Here is a 27,964-nt window from a genome sequence, read left to right as displayed (position 1 = left end):
GCAGAGAGTTCCAGAGGTTCACCACTCTCTGTATTGTAAATAGCTGGGGACCCAGCACTGAGCCTCGCAGTACCCACTAGCATGCCATTCTGAAAAGGACCCGTTTACTCCTACTAATTTCTTCCTGTTTGCCAGCCAGTTGTCTATCCACATCAATACTGAACCACCAATACCGTGTGATTTAAGTTTGTATCTTAATCTCTTATGTGGGACCTTGTCGAAAGCTTTCTGAAAGTCCAGATATAACACATCCACTGGTTCTCCCCTATCCATGCTACTAGTTACATCCTCGGAAAATTCTATAAGATTCGTCAGACATGATTTACCTTTCGTAAATCCATGCTGACTTTGTCCAATGATTTCACCACTTTCCAAATGTGCTGTTATCCCATCTTTAATAACTGATTCTAGCAGTTTCCCCACTACCGATATTAGACTAACTGGTCTGTAATTCCCCGTTTTCTCTCTCCCTCCATTTTTAAAAAGTCGGGTTATATTAGCTACCCTCCAATCCTCAGGAACTACTCCAGAATCTAAAGAGTTTTGAAAAATTATCACTTAATACATCCACTATTTCTGAAGCTACTTCCTTAAGTACTCTGGGATGCAGCCTGTCTGACCCTGGGGATTTATCGGCCTTTAATCTTTTTAACTTACCTAACACCACTTCCCGGCTAACCTGGATTTCCTCAGTTCCTCCATCTCATTTAACCCCCGGTCCCCTGCTATTTCCGGCAGATTATTTATGTCTTCCTTAGTGAAAACAGAACCAAAGTAGTTATTCAATTGGTCCGCCATGTCCTTGTTCCCCATGATTAATTCACCTATTTCTGACTGCAAGGGACCTACATTTGTTTTAACTAATCTCTTCCTCTTCACATATCTATAAAAACTTTTGCAATCAGTTTTTATGTTCCCTGCCAGTTTTCTTTCATAATCTATTTTCCCTTCCCTAATTAAGCCCTTTGTCCTCCTCTGCTGGACTCTGAATGTATCCCAGTCCTCTGGTAGGCTACTTTTTCTGGCTAATTTGTACGCTTCATCTTTTGCTTTGATACTATCCCTGATTTCCTTTGTTATCCACGGATGTACTACCTTCCCTGATTTATTCTTTTGCCAAACTGGGATGAACAATTGTTGTAGTTCATCCATGCAGTCTTTAAATGTCGTCCATTGCATATCCACCGTCAACCCTTTAAGAATCAATTGCCAGTCAATCTTGGCCAATTCACTTCTCATACCCTCAAAGTTACCTTTCTTTAAGTTCAGAACCCTTGTTTCTGAATTAACAAATGTCACTCTCCAGCCTAATGAAGAACTCAACCATATTATGGTCACTCTTGCCCAAGGGGCCACGCACAACAAGACTGCTAACTAACCCTTCCTCATTACTCAATACCCAGTCTAGAATAGCCTGCTCTCTCGTTGGTTCCTCTACATGTTGGTTTAGAAAACTATCCCGCAATCCTCTTCCTCAGCACCCTTGCCAATTTGATTTCCCCGATCTATATGTAGATTGAAGTCACCCATTATAACTGTTTTGCCTTTGTTGCACGCATTTCTAATTTCCTGTTTGATGCCATCCCCAACTCCACTACTACGGTTAGGTGGCCTGTACACAACTCCCACTAGCGTTTTCTGCCCCTTAGTGTTTCGCAGCTCTACCCATACCGATTCCACATCCTCAAAGCTAATGCCCTTCCTTTCTATTGCATTAATCTGCTCTCTAACCAGCAACGCTACCCCACCTCCTTTTCCTTTCTGTCTATCCCTCCTGAATATTGAATTTCCCTGGATGTTCAGCTCCCAAGCCATTCATATTGAAGAGCCGAATGGCCTACTCCTGCACCTATTTTTCTATGTTTCTACGTCTCACTTTTCACTTGTTACTTTTCGGATCCAAGACGCTTTGTCAAACAGCTTCAACAAGATTCCACCACCATATATATACATCTCTCTGCAACAAAACATTTCACCATCTCCAAGGAACTCCTTGGCCTTATCTTCCAGTCCTATCCCAACCACACCCCTTCCTATGACACCTTGACACGTGGTCACCAACCTGAAATGTTAACTTTGTTTCTGTTGCTGCTTAAACTACAATATTTCCAACTATTTATGTTTTTATTATTAAAAATAGTTTTGAGAGCGACATTAAAAATCTTAGTCCAAAAACAACAAAAGAGAAGATATTACCTTACCCCCCCCCCCCCCGCCAGGAAAACAGGAAAGTAGACTATTATCTGAATGGTGGCCGATTAGGAAAGGGGGAGATGCAACAAGACCAGGTACACTAGCAATGTTACAAAATTTTGAGATTTTAAAAATCAAGTCTGCAATTTATCCCATCAGATAAAGCATAACAATAAGTTTAATTTGACACCAAATTCAATTTCATATCTCAAGTATTAAAAAAGTTATGGCCATTTTCATACTCGGAAATTAGCATCTTGTTCCCTATTGATTTTCAATGGACATTACAAAAAAGCTGTGATCTTGGATAGTCAAAAGCCCATTTCTTAAGGAAAGATTAACATTTTTAAATAGCCTAAGTGTCCCAAGATTATTCACAAATAATTCACAATATAACATGATTTTTATATCTAATTTACATTAATTTATAGGCCAAATGGAAGGAATTTAGTGTTCAATTGCTGTAAATAAATGCCCATTTAAATCGGCTTTCTAGTGGGTTCATGTGAACGCGCTGGTTTAGAACGTTGACATCGCGCTGGATTAGTGCCCTCAAATGCCGAGAAAAATACTGCGGGATATAAAAAGCCCAAAATGAACTACTCGCTATAGATAACTTTAATTACAGGGTTATATATATGCCCCATTTAATGTAAAAATAAGGTACATACCTTTAATTGTTTGCTTTATAAAACCCTGGGGCTGCGAGAGGTTGCGGAATGAGACTAATTTAAAAACTATTATAACTATATTATCGAGACCTATAAAACTAATAATACCTTTTGCGACCGGGTCTTGCAGCGATTTTTCGTTAATGATTTACTAGGCTGAACATCTGCGATTAGTACAGCCTAGTAAAAATCGCGTTTTAAACCCGCCCCCTCCAAACAGCGCCACAACGCGGACATGGCTGAGGGCAGATTCCCAATGACGATTCAGGTAGGTTTTGTAACATACCTAGGTACACCAGCCATTAAAAGTAGGCATGCAGGTGCAGCAGGCAGTGAAGAAGGCAAATGGTATGTTAGCATTCATAGCAAAAGGATTTGAATATAGGAGCAGGGAGGTTCTACTGCAGTTGTACAGGGTCTTGGTGAGACCACACCTGGAGTATTGCGTACAGTTTTGGTCTCCTAATCTGAGGAAGGACATTCTTGCCATAGAGGGAGTACAGAGAAGGTTCACCAGACTGATTCCTGGGATGTCAGGACTTTCATATGAAGAAAGACTGGATAGACTCGGTTTGTACTCGCTAGAATGTAGAAGATTGAGGGGGGATCTTATAGAAACTTACAAAATTCTTAAGGGGTTGAACAGGCTAGATGCAGGAAGATTGTTCCCGATGTTGGGGAAGTCCAGAACAAGGGGTCACAGTTTAAGGATAAGGAGGAAATCTTTTAGGACCGAGATGAGGAAAACATTTTACACACAGAGAGTGGCTAATCTGTGGAATTCTCTGCCACAGAAGGTAGTTGAGGCCACAGTTCATTGGCTATATTTAAGAGGGAGTTAGATGTGGCCCTTGTGGCTAAAGGGATCAGGGGGTATGGAGAGAAGGCAGGTACAGGGTACTGAGTTGGATGATCAGCCATGATCATATTGAATGGCGGTGCAGGCTCGAAGGACCGAATGGCCTACTCCTGCACCTATTTTCTATGTTTTAATGTTCCCCATGAGATTTGTAACGTTATAATCTTTAATCAAATCCACTTTGGTTCACACATGACATCAGTGAATGATTTATACCCCAACCAGCACCATCAAAACACAATATAATATTGTATTGGCAAGTCGCTATGTACAAATGTGTGCCTTGTTTCTTACATAACTAACATTAGTAAGTGCTAACAGTCTGAAGAAGAGTCCCGACCCGAAACGTCACCTATCCATGTTCTCCACAGATGCTGCCTGACCCGCTGAGTTACTCCAGCACTCTGTGAAACGTCACCTATCTATGTTCTCCACAGATGCTGCCTGACCCACCGAGTTATGGTGCAGCAGCATCTATGGAGCTAAGGAAATAGGCAACGTTTCGGGCCGAACCTTCTGGAGATAGGCAACGTTTCGGGCCGAAACCCAGGGTTTCGGCCCGAAACGTTGCCTATTTCCTTAGCTCCATAGATGCTGCTGCACCCGCTGAGTTACTCCAGCACTCTGTGAAACGTCACCTATCCATGTTCTCCACAGATGCTGCCTGACCCACTGAGTTACTCCAGCACTCTGTGAAACGTCACCTATCCATGTTCTCCACAGATGCTGCCTGACCCGCTGAGTTACTCCAGCACTCTGTGAAACGTCACCTATCCATCAAAAACAATACCAATTACAATCGAGCCATTTACCGTGTATAGGTACATGATTAAGGGAATAACGTTTGGTGCAAGGTTAAGCCAGCGAAGTCCGATCAAGGATAGTCCGAGGGTCACCAATGAGGTAGATAGTAGTTCAGTATTGCTCTCTGGTTGTGGTAGGATGATTCAGTTGCCTGGTAACAGCTGGGAAGAAACTGTCACAGAATCTGGAGGTTTGCATTTTCACACTTCTACTACTTGCCTGATGGGAGAGGGGAGACGAGTTAGTGGCCAGGGCCCTTGATTATGCTGCTGGCCTTGTGAGGTATAAGTGTAGCAATGTCACAAAATTTTGAGATTTAAAAAATCAAGGCTGCAATTTATCCCATCAGATAAAGCATAACAAAAAGTTTAATTTGACACCTAATTCACTTTCATATCTCAAGTAATAAAAAAAGTTATGGCCATTTTCATACTCGGAAATTAGCATCTTGTTCCCTATTGATTTTCTATGGACACAACAAAAAAGCTGTGATCATGGACAGTCAAAAGCCCATAACCTTCTTAAAAATTAAGAGAACTGAATGAAATTTTCAGTTATCATAGATTGAACCATTCTGAAACAAATATAAAATAATCTTACTTGGATGACCTGAAATTAAAGCATATAATTAGTTAGTTACCCAATTGTAGCTAATTTCAAACTTCAATTACTAGATCTAAACATCTATCCATTTCATAATAAATGATTAACATTTTTAAATAGCCTAAGTGTCCAAATAATGTTCACAAATAATTCATAATAAAACATGATTTTTAAATCTCATTTACATCAATTTATAGGCCAAATGGAAGGAATTTAGTGTTCAATTGCTGTAAATTAAAGTCCATTTTAAATCAGCTTTCTAGTGGGTTCCTGTGAACGCGCTGGTTTAGAACGTTCACATTGCGCTGGATTTGTGCCCCAAATGCCCAGAAAAATACATTGGGTTCTGAAGAGCCCAAAATGAACTACTCGCTGTAGTAAACTTTGTATAAAGGGGTCTTAAGAAGCCCCTTTTAATATAAAAATAAGGTACATACCTTTAATTGTTTGCTTTATAAAACCCTGGGGCTGCGAGAGGTCGCGGGTTGAGAGAGTGATTTTAAAACTATTATAACTATTATTCGAGGCTTATAAAATTAATAATACCTTTTGCAACGGGGTCTTTCAGCGATTTTTCGTTAATGATTTACTAGGCTAAACATCTTCGATTGGAACAGCCTAGTAAAAATCGCGATTTAAACCCGCCCCCTCTAAACAGCGCCAAAATCGTGCACACGGGCTGGGGCAGATTCTCAGCGACGATTCAGGTAGGTTTTGCAACATACCTAATAAGTGGAGTCGATATGACAAGGGTCATTAGAATTAAAAGATAATATACTTGTTCATCGGGTGTGAGCCTAAGCTCTGGTTTTGAAGAAGGATAACCGAGAGGTCCCATCTATCAAGAGAGAGAGAGAGTCAATTTAATTGTCATTTGGACCCCTTGAGGTCCAAACGAAATGCCGTTTCTGCAGCCATACATTAGAAACAAATAGACCCCAGACACAACATAATTTACATTTTACATAAACATCCATCACATTGCTGTGATGGAAGGCCAAAAAAAACTTATCTCTCCACTGCACTCTCCCCCCCCCCCCCCCCCCCCCCCCCCGATGTCAGAGTCAAAGTCAAAGCCCCCGGCTGGCGATGGCGATGGCGATTGTCCCGCGGCCATTAAAGCCACGCCGGGTGATGCGAGGTCGCACACCGGGTCTTGATGTTGTAGCCCCCGGCGTGCGCTCGCAGAGTCCCGCGGCCATTCCAAGCCGCGCGGGACGATGATGTCAGGCCCCGCTCCAGGAGCTCTTCGACCCCGCAGCTCGGGCGGGAGAAGTCGCCGTTGCAGGAGCCCTGAAAAGCGGTCTCCCTCCAGGGACCCGCGGACTCCCGGTGCCGCCGTCCGCAGACCCGCAGTTGCAGCCCCCGCATCAGCAGCAGCAGCGCTCTACCACCGCTCCACCCGCTCCGGACTCGGCCAGCTCTGCGACGGTGAGGTGAGTCGTCGGCATCAGAGTCCCCGGTCTTCTCCTGTTGGAGGCCACACCTCATTGCAGCCCCAACAACAATGGCGACCCGACAAGGTCGGGTCTCCCGTGCAGGGAGAGATTTAAAAGTTGCAACCACCCCACCCCCACCCCCCACACACACACCCCAACAAAAAATAACAAAAACTACATATAAACATAGACAAAAAATAATAAAAACGCGGACGGGCTGCAGAGGCCGCTGCTGACGAGAGTCGCCCCGCCTACCGCGCCTATCTATGCTATACTAAAAGTCTCGTCTTGTTTGGATGCCTGTGTGTGTGCATGCGAGAGACCTCAAAGAACCACGCCAAAACGGTACACAATAGATTGAAAATGTTTGCAGAACCTTACTCAGCTTTTTCCCGTCGTCGTTCTAACAGGTTTCCTTCAGATTTGATGTTGTATTTCACAAGTTATTGATATTTAAAGGTTTAAGAAAGGGGACTTTGAAAATAACAACTGCCATAGAGGGAGACTCTTCCAGCAGCTTCCAGTGATGATCTCTCATTTACACAAGCTGTTGTGAAGATGGGATCTCCGCTGCCAATACACAAGCTATGGGAGTGTTTTTATATTGTTGTAAGGAGAGGGACGCAGTGGGGGAGATTTAAAAGTTTTAAAGTGACATTTAAAAGTTGGCAGTTATGACGCCACTCTGCCCTACCGGCCACAGTGTTTCTATCCCAGAACACCGAGTCCTTCACAGCAAATTATTAAGGACCCTTATCACCCATCACACCACATCTTCTCCATTCTGCCATCTGGGAAGAGGTACGGGAGCATCAGCTGCAGAACCAGCAGGATGCTCCACAGCTTCTTCCCACAGGCAATAAGACTGGTTAACGGACTGTGTCCCCTCCCCATATATCATACACCCACACATCTAACCTCGCCCATACTTTGACAGCTAGGCACCTGCCAAGGCAAAGCCACTGTTCAGTCTGAATGTCTGTTTTTAGTTCGATTTTTAGGTCTATTTTAGATATGTTAATTTTAAAGTTGTATGTATTTATTCTGTTTTTATTAACTGCACTGACAGGAACTGATTGAGAAAGAATTTTTTGATTCTTCTATGTGTACAAGTACTCAGTGAAATGGCATTAAAGTAACTACTGAATACTGAAATGTCCTTCAGGGAAAGAATCTGCCAGCCTAACCCAACACAGCAATGTTTAATGATTAGATTTGGATAACAAAAGATGGCCTTGTCGGTGGCACCTACATCACATTCAATCTTAAAGCAATTGCATTTTTTTTAAAGTTTAAAATGACCTGCAGAGTTGGGGGCTATGGGTGAGTGGTGGAATATTGCATTGGGGGAACGGGTGAGTGGTGGAATATTGCATTGGGGGAACGGGTGAGTGGTGGAATCATACGTTGGGAAACGGGTTGCGTTGGGGACCAGGCCTCCCGTGTGACAGGGACCCAACGTGTGATGGTGCCATCTTACGTTGGGGAACGGGTTGCGTTGGGGGACCAGGCCTTCCGTAGAGGCTATGGGTGAGTGGTGGATTATTGGATTGGGGGAACGGGTGAGTGGCGGAAAAAGGGTTTAGTTGAGGGAAACATAGAAACATAGAAAATAGGTGCAGGAGTAGGCCATTCGGCCCTTCGAGCCTGCACCGCCATTTGATATTATCATGGCTGATCATCCAACTCAGTATCCCATCCCTGCCTTCTCTCCATACCCCCTGATCCCTTTAGCCACAAGGGCCACATCTAACTCCCTCTTAAATATATCCAATGAACTGGCCTCAACTACTTTCTGTGGCAGAGAATTCCACAGATTCACCACTCTCTGTGTGAAAAATGTTTTCCTCATCTCATAGAAACATAGAAATTAGGTGCAGGAGTAGGCCATTCGGCCCTTCGAGCCTGCACCGCCATTTGATATGATCATGGCTGATCATCGAACTCAGTATCCCATCCCTGCCTTTTCTCCATACCCCCTGATCCCTTTAGCCACAAGGGCCACATCTAACTCCCTCTTAAATATATCCAATGAACTGGCCTCAACTACTTTCTGTGGCAGAGAATTCCACAGATTCACCACTCTCTGTGTGAAAAATGATTTCCTCATCTCGGTCCTAAAAGATTTCCCTCTTATCCTTAAACTGTGACCTCTAGTTCTGGACTACCCCAACATCGGGAACAATCTTCCTGCATCTAGCCTGTCCAACCCCTTAAGAATTTTGTAAGTTTCTATAAGATCCCCCCTCAATCTTCTGTATTCCAACGTGTACAAGCCGAGTCTATCCAGTCTTTCCTCATATGAAAGTCCTGCCATCGCAGGAATCAGTCTGGTGAACCTTCTCTGTACTCCCTCTATGGCAAGAATGTCTTTCCTCAGATTAGGAGACCAAAACTGTACGCAATACTCCAGGTGTGGTCTCACCAAGACCCTGCACAACTGCAGTAGAACCTCCCTGCTCCTATACTCAAATCCTTTTGCTATGAAAGCTAACATACCATTCGCTTTCTTCACTGCCTGCTGCACCTGCATGCCTACCTTCAATGACTGGTGTACCATGACACCCAGGTCTCGTTGCATCTCCCCCTTTCCTAATCGGCCACCATTCAGATAATAGTCTGCTTTCCTGTTTTTTGCCACCAAAGTGGATAACCTCACATTTATCCACATTATACTGCATCTGCCATGCCTTTGCCCACTCACCCAGCCTATCCAAGTCACCTTGCAGCCTGGGTGAGTGGTGGATTATTGCATTGGGGGACGGGGCCCAACAGGTCCCACTTGGTCTAGTTAGAAATAAAAGCGCAGTGGTTCACGAACTCCAACATTCTGACTCTGAGCCATGGTAGTCACTTTTGGCACGTCACACAGAGATGGAGTTTGTGCATGGAATCACACAGTGACATCAGCTACGGATATACAGATTTTAAAATAAGTTGTGTAGGCAAGAACTGCCGATGCTGGTTTAAACCGCAGGCTTACACAAAATTCCGCAGCAACTCAGCGGGACAGACAGCACCTCTGGAGAGAAGGAATGGGTGACGTTTCGGGTCGAGACCCTTCAGAATGAGTTAAGGGTGAGGGGAATACGGAGCTAAGGAAGTGTAAGAGGTTCACCAGACTGATTCCTGGGATGTCAGGACTTTCATATGAAGAAAGACTGGATAGACTCGGCTTGTACTCGCTAGAATTTAGAAGCTTGAGGGGGGATCTTATAGAAACGTACAAAATTCTTAAGGGGTTGGACAGGCTAGATGCAGGAAGATTGTTCCCAATGTTGGGGAAGTCCAGAACAAGGGGTCACAGTTTAAGGATAAGGGGGAAGTCTTTTAGGACCGAGATGAGAACTTTTTTTTCACACAGAAAGTGGCGAATCTGTGGAATTCTCTGCCACAGAAATAGTTGAGGCCAGTTCATTGCAGGCTGGCAGCATCATCAAGGACCCACACCATCCTGGCCACACGCTCATCTCCCCGCTACCTTCAGGTAGAAGGTACAGGAGCTTGAAGACTGCAACGTCCAGGTTCAGGAATAGCTACTTCCCCACAGCCATCAGGTTATTAAACTAAACTGAAACAAAACTCTGAACATTAATAGACCATTATTTCACACACATAGAGTGGTGAATCTCTGGAACTCTCTGCCACAGAAGGTAGTTGAGGCCAGTTCATTGGCTATATTTAAGAGGGAGTTAGATGTGGCCCTTGTGGCTAAAGGAATCAGGGGGTATGGAGAGAATGCAGGTACAGGATACTGAGTTGGATGATCAGCCATGATCATATTGAATGGCGGTGCAGGCTCGAAGGGCCGAATGGCCTACTCCTGCACCTATTTTCTATGTACCGAGGTACAGTGAAAAGCTTTTGTTGCTTGCTAATGTTCCCGATGTTGGGGTAGTCCAGAACCAGAATATATTTAAGGCAGAGATAGATAGATTCTTGATTAGTGGTCTAATGGCCTACTCCTAATGGCCTACTCCTGCACCTATTTTCTATGTTTCTATGTAAGGTGTGAAAACGAGACAAAGAGGATAGATATCAAGGAAAATGTAGAATAAATCATTGCTCAAATAAGTTGTTACTATGCAAGTTAATCATAACCCGACTGCTGATTACATGTTTTGGCAATGACTTGCTGCCAAGGACTTATCTCCTGTGATGGGATTGGCACTATTTGTTCTTCATTAGTTGCCATCATGTGCAGGGTGAAGTAGCTGATATCATCACTACCTGTGATCCAAATTATTAGGAGCACACTGCCTATAGCTGGAGCCCATGGTCTTTTCACACAGACGCTTCCCGCTGCGTTTCATCTGCTTCAAGCTCCCACCAGGCCTTTCATTTAAGACATCCTCCAAGAACTGCCTCTCCATTTCCAATTCTTTGCAGCAGCTCTCTTGCTGCAAACAGGAAGCCAGTGTGTGGAGCATGTGGCACTTGGCACGCCCACCAGCTGGGGCTACTCCACTTCAAAAAGATCAATCGATTGAAAACATCTTTATGCCACAAATCATTAAAAATGATTCTATTATCTTTCCTATTTCACTCCAGCCTGATGGGAAGCGGTCGACGCCTGCTCCAATTGCCAGAGCCCTGGCTGTTGCCTTTCCCCATCTCACACACTCTCCTCATAAACAGACCCTGCCCACATCAAAAAAGTGGGTGGGGGCACGGCTTTATAGCTCTGTCGGGTTGAGGATCAAAGTATTTGACAGACACACATTTAGTGGGCGATCAAAGAGCAGGATATGTATTTACAATGTTATCACACAGAGGGCAGGAAGGATTCCACTGCTGGCCTCCAAGTCTTTGTTCATATAGCAATTAGTTATTGGGGGGTAAAAAAACATCATCAGCCCCCAGAGGACTGCCCGCCATAGTCACATTGCACACACTGTGTAAAAGCTCTGCGTGCAAGAAAACACAGAGCTCGTCAACAGTAAGGAACCCAGTTGGTTTCCTCTTAATACTGGCACACACATTTGCAAAGGTTACACAAAAAAGCTGGAGAAACTCAGCGGGTGCAGCAGCATCTATGGAGCGAAGCATCTCCACCCGCTGAGTTTCTCCAGCTTTTTTGTGTAACCTTCGATTCTCCAGCATCTGCAGTTCCCTCTTAAACATTTGCAAAGGTTGTTGCCTCGTTAAATGAGCTACATTTTCTCCATGTCTACTTTGCTGAGGAAAAAAGTATTTTTTTAATCCATGTATCAATAGCTGATGGTACTGAATGGCTCATTGGATCTTATTGAAACATATAAGATTGTTAAGGGTTTGGACACGCTAGAGGCAGGAAACATGTTCCCGATGTTGGGGTAGTCCAGAACCAGGGGCCACGGTTTAAGAATAAGGGGTGTGCCATTTAGAACGGAGATGAGGACACACTTTTTCACAGCGTAGGTTTACAAGGTTAATTTCCGGGATGGCGGGACTGTCATATACTGAGAGAATAGAGCGGCTGGGCTTGTACACTCTGAAGTTTAAAAGGATGAGAGGGAATCTTATTGAAACATACAAGATTATTAAGGATTTGGACACGCTAGAGGCAGGAAACATGTTCCCGATGTTGGGGAAACTCCAGAACCTTGCAGCCTCCTAGCATCCTCCTCACAGCTAACACTGCCCCCCAGCTTCGTGTCATCCGCAAATTTGGAGATGTTGCATTCAATTCCCTCGTCCAAATCATTAATATATATTGTAAATAGCTGGGGACCCAGCACTGAGCCTTGCGGTACCCCACTAGTCACTGCCTGCCATTGTGAAAAGGACCCGTTTACTCCTACTCTTTGCTTCCTGTCTGCCAGCCAGTTCTCTATCCACATCAATACTGAACCCCCAATACCGTGTACTTTAAGTTTGTATACTAATCTCTTATGTGGGACCTTGTCGAAAGCCTTCTGGAAGTCCAGATATAACACATCCACTGGTTCTCCCTTATCCACTCTACTAGTTACATCTTTGTCCAATGATTTCACCACTTTCCAAATGTGCTGCTATCCCATCTTTAATACCGACTCCAGATTTTTCCCCACCACCGATGTTAGACTAACTGGTCTGTAATTCCCCGTTTTCTCTCTCCCTCCCTTTTTAAAAAATAGGGTTACATTAGCTACCCTCCAGTCCTCAGGAACTACTCCAGAATCTAAAGAGTTTTGAAAAATGATCACTAATGCATCCACTGTTTCTGCGGCTACTTCCTTAAGTACTCTGGGATGCAACTTATCTGGCCCTGGGGATTTATCTGCCTTTAATCCATTCAATTTAACCTAACACCATTTCCCAGCTAACCTGGATTTCACTCAGTTCCTCCATCTCATTTAACCCCCGGTCCCTTGCTATTTCCGGCATATTATTTATGTCTTCCTTAGTGAAGACAGAACCAAAGTAGTTATTCAATTGGTCCGCCATGTCCTTGATCCCCATGATCAATTCACCTGTTTCTGACTGCAAGGGACCTACATTTGTTTTACCTAATCTTTTCCTCTTCACATATCTATAAAAACTTTTGCAGTCAGTTTTTATGTTCCCTGCCAGTTTTCTTTCATAATCTATTTTCCCTTTCCTAATTAAGCCTTTTGTCCTTCTCTGCTGGACTCTGAATTTCTCCCAGTCCTGAAGAAACACGTTTTCATACAGAGAGTTGTGAGTCTGTGGAATTCTCTGCCTCAGAGGGTGATGGAGGCCGGTTCTCTGGATACTTTCAAGAAAGAGCTAGGTAGGGCTCTTAAAGATAGCGGAGTCAGGGGATATGGGGAGAAGGCAGGAATGGGGTACTGATTGGGGATGATCAGCCGTGATCACATTGAATGGCGGTGCTGGCTCGAAGGGCCGAATGGCCTACGCCTGTACCTCTGGTCTATTGGCCCTTTACACAATTACAAATCCTGCTTCTCGTGACACGAGATAATCAACAAGAGTCAGAAGAGAACAGAATACTTTATTGCCACATGTGACAAGACACAGTGAGATTCTTGGCTTGCATACCCAATGTATACAAATAGCGGCCACCTACGGCACTGACAAAGTTACAAAGAATGCGGGATCGTCCTACATTCCCCCCCTCTCCTCCCCTGCCCCACAGAAGTTCCCCCACATCGGGTCCTCCTTTGTTCTCCCCCCCTACCTCACGGAGGTCCCCCCACGCCGGGTCGTCCATTATTCTTCCCTATCCCTCATGGCGGTCCCGCCACACCGGGTCGCCGTTGCTCTTTCCCCCACCCCACCGCCTCACGGCGGTTCCTCCGGCGCTCTCATCGACCGCAAGTCGACCCACGAGGCTTCGCCGCCGCCGTAAGGCTTCACCACCATCGAGGCCCCATCGCCGCGAGGTGTCCGATGTTGGGGGAGTCCAGAACCAGGGGCCACAGTTTAAGAATAAGGGGTAAGCCATTTAGAACAGAGACGAGGAAACACTTTTTCTCACAGAGAGTGGTGAGTCTGTGGAATTCTCTGCCTCAGAGGGAGGTGGAGGCCGGTTCTCAGGATACTTTCAAGAGAGAGCTAGATTGGGCTCTTAAAGATAGTCAGGAGTCAGGGGATATGGGGAGAAGGCAGGAACGGGGTACTGATTGGGGATGAACAGCCATGATCACATTGAACGGCGGTGCTGGCTCGAAGGGCCGAATGGCCTACTCCTGCACCTATTGTCTATTGTCCACCACTTTGTTGTGGCTTCCTCGCCCCGACCCACAGACCTGAGCACGGAATGTAGGCTCGGATATGAAGGCCATGCCTAAGCTCCAGTAGCGGGTGAAACAATAAACTGTAGATGCTAAAAATGTGCAGGTGGAGAGGGAAACAGAATACGTGTTTCAGATCAGTGACCTTAATCAGAACTCTGTGTTGGATCAGGAGTTTCAGAAGCATTTGATAGAACTGAGATGAAGTTCAGGTGTGCTCCAATTTAATGATGGCAAAACTGGTAAGTGATTATATTGTTCACATGTTCGGTTCATGAAGCATTCTTGAACTTAAGCTGCCGAGGGGGAATAAAAATGAACAAAGGAGAAAAATTACGCAGCAAAAACCTGCAGTGAATCTGATAGAAAAATAAATAATTGCAAGAAAAACTCAGCAGGTCAAGTAGCATCACCAGCGGGTGATTCAGAACCAATGCCCTAGATCACCAGCAAGAAATATCAACCATATAACCATATAACAATTACAGCACCGAAACAGGCCATCTCGGCCCTACAAGTCCGTGCCGAACAATTTTTTTTCCCCTTAGTCCCACCTGCCTGCACTCATACCATAACCCTCTATTCCCTTCTCATCCATATGCCTATCCAATTTATTTTTAAATGATACCAGCGAACCTGCCTCCACCACTTCCACTGGAAGCTCATTCCACACCGCTACCACTCTCTGAGTAAAGAAGTTCCCCCTCATATTACCCCTAAATTTCTGTCCCTTAATTCTGAAGTCATGTCCTCTTGTTTGAATCTTCCCTACTCTCAAAGGGAAAAGCTTGCCCACATCAACTCTGTCTATCCCTCTCATCATTTTAAAGACCTATATCAAGTCCCCCCCTTAACCTTCTGCGCTCCAGAGAATAAAGACCTAACTTATTCAACCTATCTCTGTAACTTAGTTGTTGAGATGCCTTGCTCCCCTCCCTCACTCAAAACATGTCAAACATTCCCCGCACTTAGACACAAAAGGCTGGAGTACTCAGCGGGTCAGGCAGTATCTGTGGAGAAAAGGAATAGGTGACATTTCGGACCGAGACCCTTCTTCAGATTGAGAGTCTGGGGAAAGGGAAACGAGAGATATATGGGAAGATAAATAGAATCAATCCAGAATAGTGAAAAGCTTGGATAGAGTGGTTGTGGAGAGGATATTTCCATTAGCGGGAGAGTCTAGATCAGTGGTTCCCAACCTTTTTTTGGCCATGCCCCACCTAATCACCTCTAAAATCCTGATGCCCCCCGCCCCCATGTGGTGATATATAATTCTGATCATTTAAAAAGTGAACTCCGTTTCAGCTGAAGAAGCTTAAAACACCAATACCTTGGTTTAAACAAGCTTCAAAAGAACATGGCATCCATGAAAAAGAAAAATGAAATAAACAAAAGACAAAGTTCTGAGCAAGAAATTACTAAAAAATTGTAAAAAAAAAATAAAACGAAAATTTGGACCCAGACCTCCTCAGTCGCGCTCAATTGCCCCCCTTAAAAATCAAATTGCCCCCCTGTGGGGCATACGCCCCACGTTGGGAACCACTGGTCTAGAACTAGAGGTCGTAGCCTCAGGATTAAAGGGCATTCTTAATTTTTGGGAAGGAGATGAGGAGAAATTTCTTTAGCCAGAGGGTGGTGAATCTGTGGAATTCATGCCGCAGACGGCTGTGGAGGATGTCAGTAGATATATTCAAGGCAGATTCTTGATTAGTACGGGTATCAGGTTATGGGGAGAAGGCAGGAGGGAGAGATAGATCAGCCATGATTGAATGGCAGAGTAGACTTGATGGGCCGAATGGCCTAATTCTACTCGTATTCCTTACGACTTTAAATGAATGAAAGATTTGTGAAATGAATGAATGAATGTATAACTTTATTGGCCAAGTATTCACATACAAGGAATTTGCCTTGGTGCTCTGCCCACAAGTGACAACGACATATAGTGACAGGAATGACACATAAAAGATTAAACATTAATAATAAAACAATATTAATTAAACATGTGAATTAAGTAAAATAAAATGAAATGCATGGATGATCAAGGAAAGGTGGAGTACACAATGGTCCATTGTTGGCTGTGGGGTAGGTGTTAACGGGTTACACAGAGTTATACTCGTTATCACCTACCCCAGAGCAACAATGGACCAGGATCAGGAACAGCTACTGTCCTACAATTATCAGGTTCCTGAACCAACCCTAATTCTACCTCGGCATTAGAACCCCACTTCTTGCACTACAGCGCCAGTTCCATCCTGACTACTGGTTCTTGCCTGGATGTAGTTTGTACGTTCTCCCCGTGACCTGTGTGGCTCCGGTTTCCTCCCACACTCCAAAGACGTACAAGTGTGTAGGTTAATTGGCTTGGTATCAATGTAAAATTGTCCCCAGTGTGTAGAATAGTGTTAGTGTGCTGGGATCGCTGGTTGGCACGGTCTCAGTGGGCCAAGGGGCCTGTTTCCACGTTGTATCTCTAAACTAAACTAATAAATGAGATGAAAAAATCCTGCTTGTGGTACATCATTGTGAAAACTCTAATCGAGTAATGTTTTATGTTTGGCTGCCACATCTCTGACCCCTCTCACCCTGGCCACAAACTCTTTGAATCACTTCCCTCTGGAAGGCAACTCCGGACTGTCAAAGCCGCCACAGTCAGACGTAAAAACAGCTTTTTTCCACGAGTAGCAGCTCTACTCAATAACCTAAACTCTGCAGCCTCCATTTGCTCTGGTATTTTATTTAATTCACATGTTTAATCAATAATGTTTTATTACTAATGTTTAACTGTGTGTCGTTCCTAACTGTCACTGTACGTCATGTTGTCGCTTGTGGGCGGAGCACCAAGACAAAATTCCTTGTATGTGAATATTTGGCAAATAAACACCCACTCTATCCAAGCTTTTCACTATTCTGGATTTATTCTATTTATCTTCCCATATATCTCTCGTTTCCCTTTCCCCAGACTCTCAATCTGAAGAAGGGTCTCGGTCCGAAATGTCACCTATTCCTTTTCTCCACAGATACTTAGGGAGGGGAGCATGGTTGATATTTAGCCTCAGTTCCCTGTTTGTGTTTTTCGTGGTGTGTGAGTCCAGAGGTAAATCCTTGCTTCTTTAGGGAACCCTCCTGGAGTGGAAATTGTCCGGGGCGAGAGCAATCAGCTAATAGTCTAAAAGTGTTAATTTCCCTGGCTGTAAACACTTCAGACGTGAGGCTAATTGGCTCTTTGCCTTTGAGAGAGTTCAACAGTAAGTGCATTAACGCAATAAATGATCAAGGGGAGGGGAGGTGAGGAGCACAGCAGAAATAACATTCTGGGACCAGCCATTTAGTAAAGGCAGGCAGACCCCGAGCATGGCAGGGATACCCTGCATTCCAGAAATGATTCTCTCCCCACCCCTTAGCCCTATTGAAAGGTAATTAACTGGACAGACTCCCTCTTGAGTTGCTTGTGTCCAAGACATTTCTAAGATAAGTCACCTTGTATTCTGTGCTCTCTCTCAGTGTGCAGTGATTTTCAATCCGCTCAGAAACGATGAAGGAGTTTAAACATGCCTCGTGCTTTTAATGAATGAAATAAACAGGAGTTTTGAAGCATCATGTGGATAGGAAGACGTACTTGAACTGTGAACGGCTCGATTGGAATTGTGTTTTTATTTTCCGCTGGTTGGTTAGCACGCAACAAAAGTAAAACCAATAATAGCTTCATATTGTCATTATTGAAACATATTAAGAGTTTGGACACGCTAGAGGCAGGAAACTTGTTCCCGATGTTGGGGGAGTCCAGAACCAAGGGCCACACAGTTTAAGAATAAGGGGTAAGCCATTTAGAACGGAGACGAGGAAACACTTTTTCAAACAGAATTGTGAGTGTGGAATAATAAGACAATCAGTCTGAAGAAGGGTCTCGACCCGAAACGTCGCCTGTTCCTTCACTCCATAGATGCTGCCTCACCCACTGACATTCTCCAGCATTTTTGTCCACCTTCGGTTTTTCCAGCATCTGCATTTCCTTCTTAAACATCAGGAATAGGGTGGCAGAGTGGTGCACTGGTAAAGCTGCTGCCACACAGCGCCGGAGACCCCAGTTCGACCCTGACCTCGGCTGCTGTCTGTGTGGAGTTTGCATTTTCTCCCCATGACCGCATGGATTTTGCCCGGGTGCTCCGGTTTCCTCCCACATCCCAATGGCCTGCGGGTTCTTGGGTTAATTGGCCTCTGTAAATTTCCCCTAGTGTGTGGGGAGATGATGCAAAAGTGAAATAACATAGTACTAGTGTGGAAATGCTGGAGTAAAGGAAATCTCGACCCGTCACGCATCCCTTCTCTCCAGAGATGCTGCCTGGCCCGCTGAGTTACTCCAGCATTTTGTGTCTATCTTCGATTTAAACCAGCATCTGCAGTTCCTTCCTACACACATAGAAGTAGTGTTAATGGCTAATTAATGGTGGGCTCTAACCAAAGAAACTCCTCCAAAGGTACATTGTTTTTATTCTGTGGCTATGGTTATTCCGACTCTCCCACTAGTGAAAACATCCTCAGGATCAAGGGTTCAATTTTCTAAAACGTTCTTAAAAACCTGCAAAGGGACTGCGTTGAAAAGCAAGCTTTGCAAGTCAGTATCTGAATGTCGATGTGCGGTGAACACAGTTCTGTGGGTAACCAGCACAGCATCCCTGCATTCCTACGGAGAGGAGACATTTAACTATTTTCTTTTCTTTCAGATTGTCAACGGTGATCAATGCAGATCAGATCCTTGTGCTTCGGGACGGGCAGATAGCGGAGAGAGGAAGGTATGTATTCCACTGTCAGGGACTTTCCCACCCGTTTAACCTCAATCCTAGAGGGAGCTATTATTTTTTTGCAATTCCGCTTTAAAAAAAAAATCAGTTTGTCTTACACAGCATTTTACGACAAGGAAGAGACCTTTTCATCAGTCTCATGGGCCTGTCCCTCTTGGGCGATTTTTCAGATGGCTGCCAGCGACTGTCAGGTTGCCGGCAGTCGCCTGAAAAACTGGCAACTGGAACGGCGACTGTCAGAGTGGAACACGCACACACACACACACATACACATACACACATCGCAAAGGCAGGGGACAGGGCAAGCGGGGGGAGCGCTGTCTGAAATTCACACGGTGCAAAGCCAAGGTGATACAGACACACACTGCGATGAACAGGAAGGTTGGCGCTGTAATTAAGACGGCTAAGGCACAGTGTACGGTAAGCCCTTTAAGGGGGGGGTGGGGGGGGGGGGGAGTAACATAGAAACATAGAAAATAGGTGCAGGAGTAGGCCATTCGACCCTTCGAGCCTGCACCGCCATTCAATATGATCATGGCTGATCATCCAACTCGGTATCCTGTACCTGCCTTCTCTCCATACCCCCTGATCCCTTTAGCCACAAGGGCCACATCTAACTCCCTCTTAAATATAGCCAATGAACTGTGTGGCCTCAACTACCTTCTGTGACAGAGAATTCCACAGATTCATCACTATCTGTGTGAAAAATGTTTTTCTCATCTCTGTCCTAAAAGATTTCCCCCTTATCCTTAAACTGTGTGACCCCTTGTCCTGGACTTCCCCAACGTCGGGAACAATCTTCCTGCATCTAGCCTGTGCAACCCCTTAAGAATTTTGTAAGTTTCTATAAGATCCCACCCCTCAATCTTCTAAATTCTAGCGGGTACAAGCCGAGTCTATCCAGTCTTTCTTCAGTCTCTCTGGTAAGTCATTCAAGGAAGGTGCAGGGAAAGCAGTCGCAATCAAAGATCCTATAGCGAGCAAGATAGATCACTCGACGAAAAACACGTAGTACGGTTATGGGCAGATTCATGGGTAATTTTCTGCCCCATTTCCGTAACCGGCTTCTGTCTCCGGAACCAAAGATCCCATAGGATGCTACAGAGGAGACATAGAAACATAGAAATTAGGTGCAGGAGTAGGCCATTCGGCCCTTCGAGCCTGCACCACCATTCAATATCATCATGGCTGATCATCCAACTCAGTATCCTGTACCTGCCTTCTCTCCATACCCCCGATTCCTTTAACCACAAGGGCCACATCTAACTCCCTCTTAAATATAGCCAATGAACTGTGGCCTCGACTACCCTCTGTGGCAGAGAGTTCCAGAGATTCACCACTCTCTGTGTGAAAAAAGTTCTTCTCATCTCGGTTTTAAAAGATTTCTCCCTTATCCTTAAGCTGTGACCCCTTGTCCTGGACTTCCCCAACATCGGGAGCAATCTTCCTGCATCTAGCCTGTCCAACCCCTTAAGAATTTTGTAAGTTTCTATAAGATCCCCTCTCAATCTCCTAAATTCTAGAGAGTATAAACCAAGTCTATCCAGTCTTTCTTCATATGAAAGTCCTGACATCCCAGGAATCAGTCTGGTGAACCTTCTCTGCACTTCCTCTATGGCAATGATGTCCTTCCTCAGATTTGGATCAGGGGGTATGGAGAGAAGGCAGGTACAGGATACTGAGTTGGATGATCAGCCATGATCATATTGAATGGCGGTGCAGGCTCGAAGGGCCGAATGGCCTACTCCTGCACCTATTTTCTATATTTCTACCCTTCACACCATAATTACACTCCCAAATCAAAAGCTTTTCACTGTACCTCGATGGACGTGACAATAAACTAAACTAACCCCCTTGGACCATCTTTGCCTCTTTATTTCTGCTGAATGGTTTTAGGAATGATATGTTTTCTGGTGCTGTGACAGCCCTGGCCGAGATTGAGGATTTAGTTTCTTCCTGTCCCAGGCCCTTGTTCCGTCAGACAGATCATTATCCTTCCCTTCACCACCTTAATGTGTTTAGTATTTACTTTAGCACAGAGTGCAGAAAGTAAACTTCACACTTGGCTGAGCATCATTCAAGGATTGACTGAGATTCCAATTGCCCTGGAGCCTGAGAGAACCCTCTTCTTCATCCCTCCCCTCAGTAATTACATCTCTCTTTCTTTCCCTTGTTCTCTCCCCCTCCTTGCACTTGCAACCACTCCTCAGAAGTTTTAACTTCTCAAGATTATTTTTCCGATTGATCTAAAGTATCATTTGAAATGTCCTGATCTCAAAACTGGTTGGCTATCCGAAGCCTGTCATTATTTTTTTTGAAAGAACTATAAATAATTAGAATGCAGACACAGGAGGTTGCAGATTGTAGAGAAAAAAGCAGCTGGGAGCACTCAGTAGGTCAGGCAGCATCTGTGGAGGGAACTGGCAGACAACGTTTAGAGTCAATAGACAATAGGTGCAGGAGTAGGTCATTCGGCCCTTCGAGCCAGCACCGCCATTCAATGTGATCATGGCTGATCATCCACAATCAGTACCCCGTTCCTGCCTTCTCCTCATATCCCCAGACTCCACTATTGTTAAGAGCCCTATCTAGCTCTCTCTTGAAAGCATCCAGAGAACCTGCCTCCACCACCCTCTGAGGCAGAGAATTCCACAGACTCACCACTCTCTGGGTGAAAAAGTGTTTCCTCGTCTCCGTTCTAAATGGCTTACCCCTTATTCTTAAACTGTGGCCCCTGGTTCTGGACTCCCCCAACATCGGGAACATGTTTCCTGCCTCTAGCGTGTCCAAGCCCTTAACAATCTTATAAGCTTCAATGAGATACCCTCTCATCCTTCTAAACTCCAGAGTGTACAAGCCCAGCCGCTCCATTCTCTCAGCATATGACAGTCCCGCCATCCCGGGAATTAACCTTGTAAACCTACGCTGCACTCCCTCAATAGCAAGAATGTCCTTCCTCAAATTTGGGGACTAAAACTGCACACAATAGTCCAGGTGTGGTCTCACTAGGGCTCTGTACAACTGCAGAAGGACCTCTTTGCTCCTATACTCGACTCCTCTTGTTATAAAGGCCAACATGGTGAGTCTCGTGCAAACAGTTTTCTGATTCCCGTTTCAGCCACGAGGTGCTGCTGGCCAAAGAGGGAGCTTACGCTGAGATGTGGATGAAGCAACAGCAGTCGGAGACAGGGGACTCGTCGTCTGACACTGAGACCAAAGACAGGAGCACGGAGAAGTTGCAGCCACCCAGCAACAAGAAGGACTGAGAGCCAGCCGTCCCAACAGCAAGGTCCCTCACCATGCATGCATGCCGTGAATGTACTGGGCTGGCTCACACGATCGACCCAAACACTCATCATGTGGTCCCAGAAGAAAAGATCCCACTCATTACATGATTTTCTTTATAGGTTTTGGGAATTAGTTTAAAGCTCTAACGTTTCATTTGTATTCTCAGACATTCATCCCATGTGTTTCCCGATTGGACTTAGGATGTGTGTTTGTTCGTTATGACAAGAGGCTTCTTGGATATTTTTTATAAAGTATGACAAGTGGTAAGAAGACGCAAAGGACACGCCAAGGACCCTGTTAAAACCGTGTAATTATAGACAATAGACAACAGGTGCAGGAGTAGAGGCCATTCGGCCCTTCGAGCCAGCACCGCCATTCAATGTGATCATGGCTGATCATCCACAATCAGTACCCCGTTCCTGCCTTCTCCCCATATCCCCTGACTCCGCTATCTTTAAGAGCTCCATCTATCTCTTGAAAGTATCCATAGAACCGGCCTCCACCCCCCTCTGAGGCAGATAATTCCACAGACACACGACTCTCTGTGTGAAAAAGTATTTCCTCATCTCCGTTCAAAATGGCTTACCTCTTATTATTACATTGTGGCCCTGATTCTGGACTCTCCCAACATCGGGAACATGTTTCCTTCCTCTAGCGTGTCCAAACCCTTATTAATCTTATATGTTTTAATAAGAATCCCTGTCATAGAAACATAGAAATTAGGTGCAGGAGTAGGCAATTCGGCCCTTCGAGCCTGCACCGCCATTCAATATGATCATGGCTGATCATCCAACTCAGTCATCCTTCTAAATTCTAGAGTATACAAGCCCAGCCGCTCCATTCTATCAACATATGTCAATCCCGCCATCCCGGGAATTAACCTGGTGAACCTACGCTGCACTCCCTCAATAGCAAAAATGTCCTTCCTCAAATTTGGAGAACAAAACTGCGCACAATACTCCAGGTGTGGTCTCACTGGGGCCCTGTACAACTGCAGAAGGACCTCTTTGCTCCTATGCTCAACTCCTCTTGTTATGAAGGCCAACATGCCATTGGCTTTCTTCACTGCCTGCTGTACCTGCATGCTTACTTTCAGTGACAGATCCCATTGTACTTCCCCTTTTCTGTACTTCCCCTAATTATGATTGAATACATTACCACGTGGTGTCTGAAAGTAAAGTGCTTATTGCACTGCGCAGATAAAATATCCAAATGCAGTCACCCCTTTGTCAGTGTGTGTGTGCTGAGATAGTTCATCTCAGCTCGGGGAAGGGAACCTGTTACTCAGCATTCTTGGGCATGGGGAAAGGATTGTGAAGCAGCTTCATTGATCTTCTGTGACCTTGTCAGAAGGTGCTTTCATAGAGACACCAGGCAAGCAAAGGAACATGTGTGTCTTGTTTAGCTGTGCCATCAAATGGCTTGACTGGTAGTATTTCTCAGGTGTGAGCCTTCATTCTTCTCTCTTGATTGCCACCATTAAGAAACATAAAAACATAGAAAATAGGCGCAGGAGTAGGCCATTCGGCCCTTCGAGCCAGCACCGCCATTCAATATGAACATGGCTGATCATCCAACTCAGTATCCCATCCCTGCCTTCTCTCCATACCCCCTGATCCCTTTAGCCACAAGGGCCACATCTAACTCCCTCTTAAATATAGCCAATGAACTGTGGCCTCAACTACCTTCTGTGGCAGAGAATTCCACAGATTCACCACTCTCTGTGTGAAAAATGTTTTTTCTCATCTCATAGAAACATAGAAATTAGGTGCAGGAGTAGGCCATTCGGCCCTTCGAGCCTGCACCGCCATTCAATATGATCATGGCTGATCATCCAACTCAGTATCCCGTACCTGCCTTCTCTCCATACCCCCTGATCCCCTTAGCCACAAGGGCCACATCTAACTCCCTCTTAAATATAGCCAATGAAGTGGCCTCAACTACCCTCTGTGGCAGAGAGTTCCAGAGATTCACCACTCTCTGCGTGAAAAAAGTTCTCATCTCGGTTTTAAAGGATTTCCCCTTTATCCTCAAGCTGTGACCCCTTGTCCTGGACTTCCCTAACATCGGGAACAATCTTCCTGCATCTAGCCTGTCCAACCCCTTAAGAATTTTGTAAGTTTCTATAAGATCCCCCCACAATCTTCTAAATTCTAGCGAGTACAAGCCGAGTCTGTCCAGTCTTTCCCTGCCTCGGAGAGGCAGATTCTGTAAGGCTGCACTTCATTTCGCCATCGGCCCAACCTGCGTTGTGGTAGAGTTACTGCCTCGCAGCACCAGAGACCCGGGTTCGATCCTGACTACGGGTGCTGTCTGTACGGAGTTTGTACCGTTCTCCCCGTGACCTGCGTGGGTTTTCTCCGGGTGCTCCGGTTTCCTCTCACACTCCATAGATGTACAGGTTTGTAGGTTAATTGACTTCTGTAAACTGTCCCTAGTGTGTGTAGGATAGTGTTAGTGTGTGGGATGATCGCTGGTCGGCACTGACTCGGTGGGCCCGAAAGGCCTGTTTACGTGCTGTATCTCTAAAGCCTAAAAGTAAATCAACTTTGCTTGGCTCACCCACATTTCAATTCTATGAAAGTCAGTATGTTAGAATATTGGCTGGGGACTAGAATGGGCAGTTGATATAATACTACGTAGACACAAAATGCTGGAGTAACTCAGCAGGACAGGCAGCATCTCTGCAGAGAAGGAATGGGTGACGTTTCGGGACCCGAAACGTCACCCATTCCTTCTCTGCAGAGATGCTGCCTGTCCCGCTGAGTTACTCCAGCATTTTGTGTCTACCTTCGATTTAAACCCGCATCTGCTGTTCTTTCCTACACGTTGTTATAATACTGCCCGTTTGCATCATCATATTGTACAAATCTATTTTCAACCCCACATCTGACATTGTACCTGTGATATTCAATTAGTCAGAATCACATTTGTTCTCTAACTTTTGTTTAAGAAAGAACTGCAGCTGCTGGAAAAATTGAAGGTAGACAAAAATGCTGGAGAAACTCAGCGGGTGAGGCAGCATCTATGGAGCGAAGGAATAGGTGACGTTTCGGGTCGAGACCCTTCTTCAGATTGAAGTGGAGGTGGGGGGGGGGGTGAGAAGAAGAAGGGAAGAGGCAGAGACAGTGGGCTGTGGGGGAGCTGGGAAGGGGAGGGGAAGGAGGGAGAAAGCAGGGACTACCTGAAATTGGAGAAGTCAATGTTCATACCGCTGGGGTGTAAACTACCCAAGCGAAATACGAGGTGCTGCTCCTCCAATTTGCGGTGGGACTCACTCTGGCCATGGAGGAGGCCCAGGACAGAAAGGTCGGATTGGGAACGGGAGGGGGAGTTGAAGTGCTGAGCCACCGGGAGATCAGGTTGGTTATTGCGAACCGAACGGAGGTGTTGGGCGAAGCGATCGCCAAGCCTGCGCTTGGTCTCACCGATATATTTTCTCCCCGTGACCTGCGTGGGTTTTCTCCGGGATCTTCAGTTTCTTCCCACACCCCAAAGACGTACAGGTTTGTAGGTTAATTGGCTTGGTGTAAATGTAAAATTGTCCTGAGTGTGTGTAGGATAGTATTAATGGTCAGTGCGGACTCGGTGGGCCGAAGGGCCTGTTTCCGCGCAGTATCTCTAAAATTAAAAACTGGTGCATAACATTGACAGTATTAGGTCATAAGGAATAGTAGAATTAGGCCAACAAATAGTAGAATTAGGCCATTCAGCCCATCAAGCATACTCTGGCATTCAATCATGGCTGATCTATCCCTCCCTCTGAACTCACTTTTCCTGCCTTCGGCCCATAACCTCTGACCTGAACTAATCAAGAAAAATTGCAGAAAAATGTTTGTATCCTTTTATAGAAACATAGAAATTAGGTGCAGGAGTAGGCCATTCGGCCCTTCGAGCCTTCACCGTCATTCAATATGATCATGGCTGATCATCCAACTCAGTATCCCGTACCTACCTTCTCTCCATACCCTCTGATCCCCTTAGCCGCAAGGTCCACATCTAACTCCCTCTTAAATATAGCCAATGAACTGGCCTCAACTACCCTCTGCCGCAGAGAGTTCCAGAGATTCACCACTCTCTGTGTGAAAAAAGTTCTTCTCATCTCGGTTTTAAAGGATTTCCCCCTTATCCTTAAGCTGTGACCCCTTGTCCTGGACTTCCCCAACATCGGGAACAATCTTCCTGCATCTAGCCTGTCCAACCCTTAAGAATTTTGTAAGTTTCTATAAGATCCCCTCTCAATCGCCTAAATTCTAGAGAGTATAAACCAAGTCTATCCGGTCTTTCTTCATAAGACAGTCCTGACATCATTGAATCAGTCTGGTGAACCTTCTCTGCACTTCCTCTATGGCAATAATGTCCTTCCTCAGATTTGGAGACCAATGTCTCCGCATGTCCAAGACGCTTGGAGCCGGTGGAATATTTATAAATGGCAGCTATTGATGTAAAGTAGCATACATGGCAGTTAATTATTTCACACCTAGCTCCCACACACACTAGTGAGATGAGGATTAAATCGTCTGATTTTAGAGGATCGTTGCTAAATATTCATTCAGTGGACCATGGAATTCTCTTCTACTGGAGCGATGGCTGTAGATTCTTTTAAGTTCATAGAGTGACAGTGATACAGTGAAAACAGCCCCTTCGGCCCAGCTTGCTCACACTGGCCAACATGTCCCAGCTGCACTACTCGCACCTGCCTACGTTTGGCCCATATCTCTCCAAACCTGTCCTATCCATGTACCTGTCCAACTGTTTATTAGACGTTGGGATAGTCCCAGCCTCAACTACCTCCTCTGGCAGCTCGTTCCATACACCCACCACCCTTTGTGTAAAAAAGTTACCCCTCAGATTCCTATTAAATCTTTTCCCCTTCACCTTGAAACTATGTCCTCTGGTCCTCGATTCCCCTACTCTGGGCAAGAGACTCTGTGCATCATAGAAACATAGAAAAATAGAAAATAGATGCAGGAGGAGGCCATTCGGCCCTTCGAGCCAGCACCGCCATTCATTGTGATCATGGCTGATCGTCCCCCATCAATAACCCGTGCCTGCCTTCTCCCCACTCTACTAGCCCCTAGAGCTCTATCTAACTCTCTCTTAAATCCATCCAGTGACTTGGCCTCCACTGCCCTCTGTGGCAGGGAATTCCACAAATTCACAACTCTCTGGGTGAAAACGTTTTTTCTCACCTCATTCTTAAATGTCCTCCCCTTTATTCTAAGAATAAATAAGGAAAATAATAAATTAATAAGGATCAGGCATCTACCTACCTGATCTATTCCTGATTTTATAAATTCATCTAAGACACCAGACGTGGTCTGGGTTTAACATTTTATCATTGGTACAGCAGTGAGCGTCTAGGTATTGTAGACTAGGCACCAGACGGAGACTGGAAGTCACAATCTGGTGACGTGGTATTTCTTAGTGATCCATAAGAACACTCGGAAACACTTAGCGCTTGCCGTCCATTCGATACGTTGACAAGAACGTTATAGAAATAGACGAGGGAAAGGCAATTTAGCCCGCAGTGTCAGCTGCACAATTTAGATTCAGACTGATCTTCCATCCCTGTACCACTTTGCAACAACATAGGGTTTAGGATACGTCTAAAAAAATGGGAAACAAG

At 45.2% G+C, this 27,964-nt stretch overlaps 1 protein-coding gene across 2 annotated transcripts in view; it reads left to right on the top strand.

The window, feature by feature from the left end:
• The window catches only part of abcb6a (ATP-binding cassette, sub-family B (MDR/TAP), member 6a), a 183,379-nt gene extending 157,966 nt beyond the window's left edge, over positions 1-25,413 (top strand). For both annotated transcript variants that reach the window (XM_055631955.1, XM_055631956.1), the window contains exons 19-20: positions 18,970-19,038; positions 22,166-25,413. In XM_055631955.1, the coding sequence (XP_055487930.1) occupies positions 18,970-19,038; positions 22,166-22,313 (217 nt within the window). In that variant the 3' untranslated portion in view covers positions 22,314-25,413. The remainder of the gene's footprint in view (positions 1-18,969; positions 19,039-22,165) is intronic.
• The last annotated feature ends 2,551 nt before the right edge of the window (positions 25,414-27,964 follow it).

Source organism: Leucoraja erinacea, unplaced genomic scaffold (assembly GCF_028641065.1).
Source record: "Leucoraja erinacea ecotype New England unplaced genomic scaffold, Leri_hhj_1 Leri_97S, whole genome shotgun sequence".
Lineage (NCBI taxonomy): Eukaryota > Metazoa > Chordata > Chondrichthyes > Rajiformes > Rajidae > Leucoraja > Leucoraja erinaceus.
This window is presented reverse-complemented; position numbering and strand designations above follow the sequence as displayed.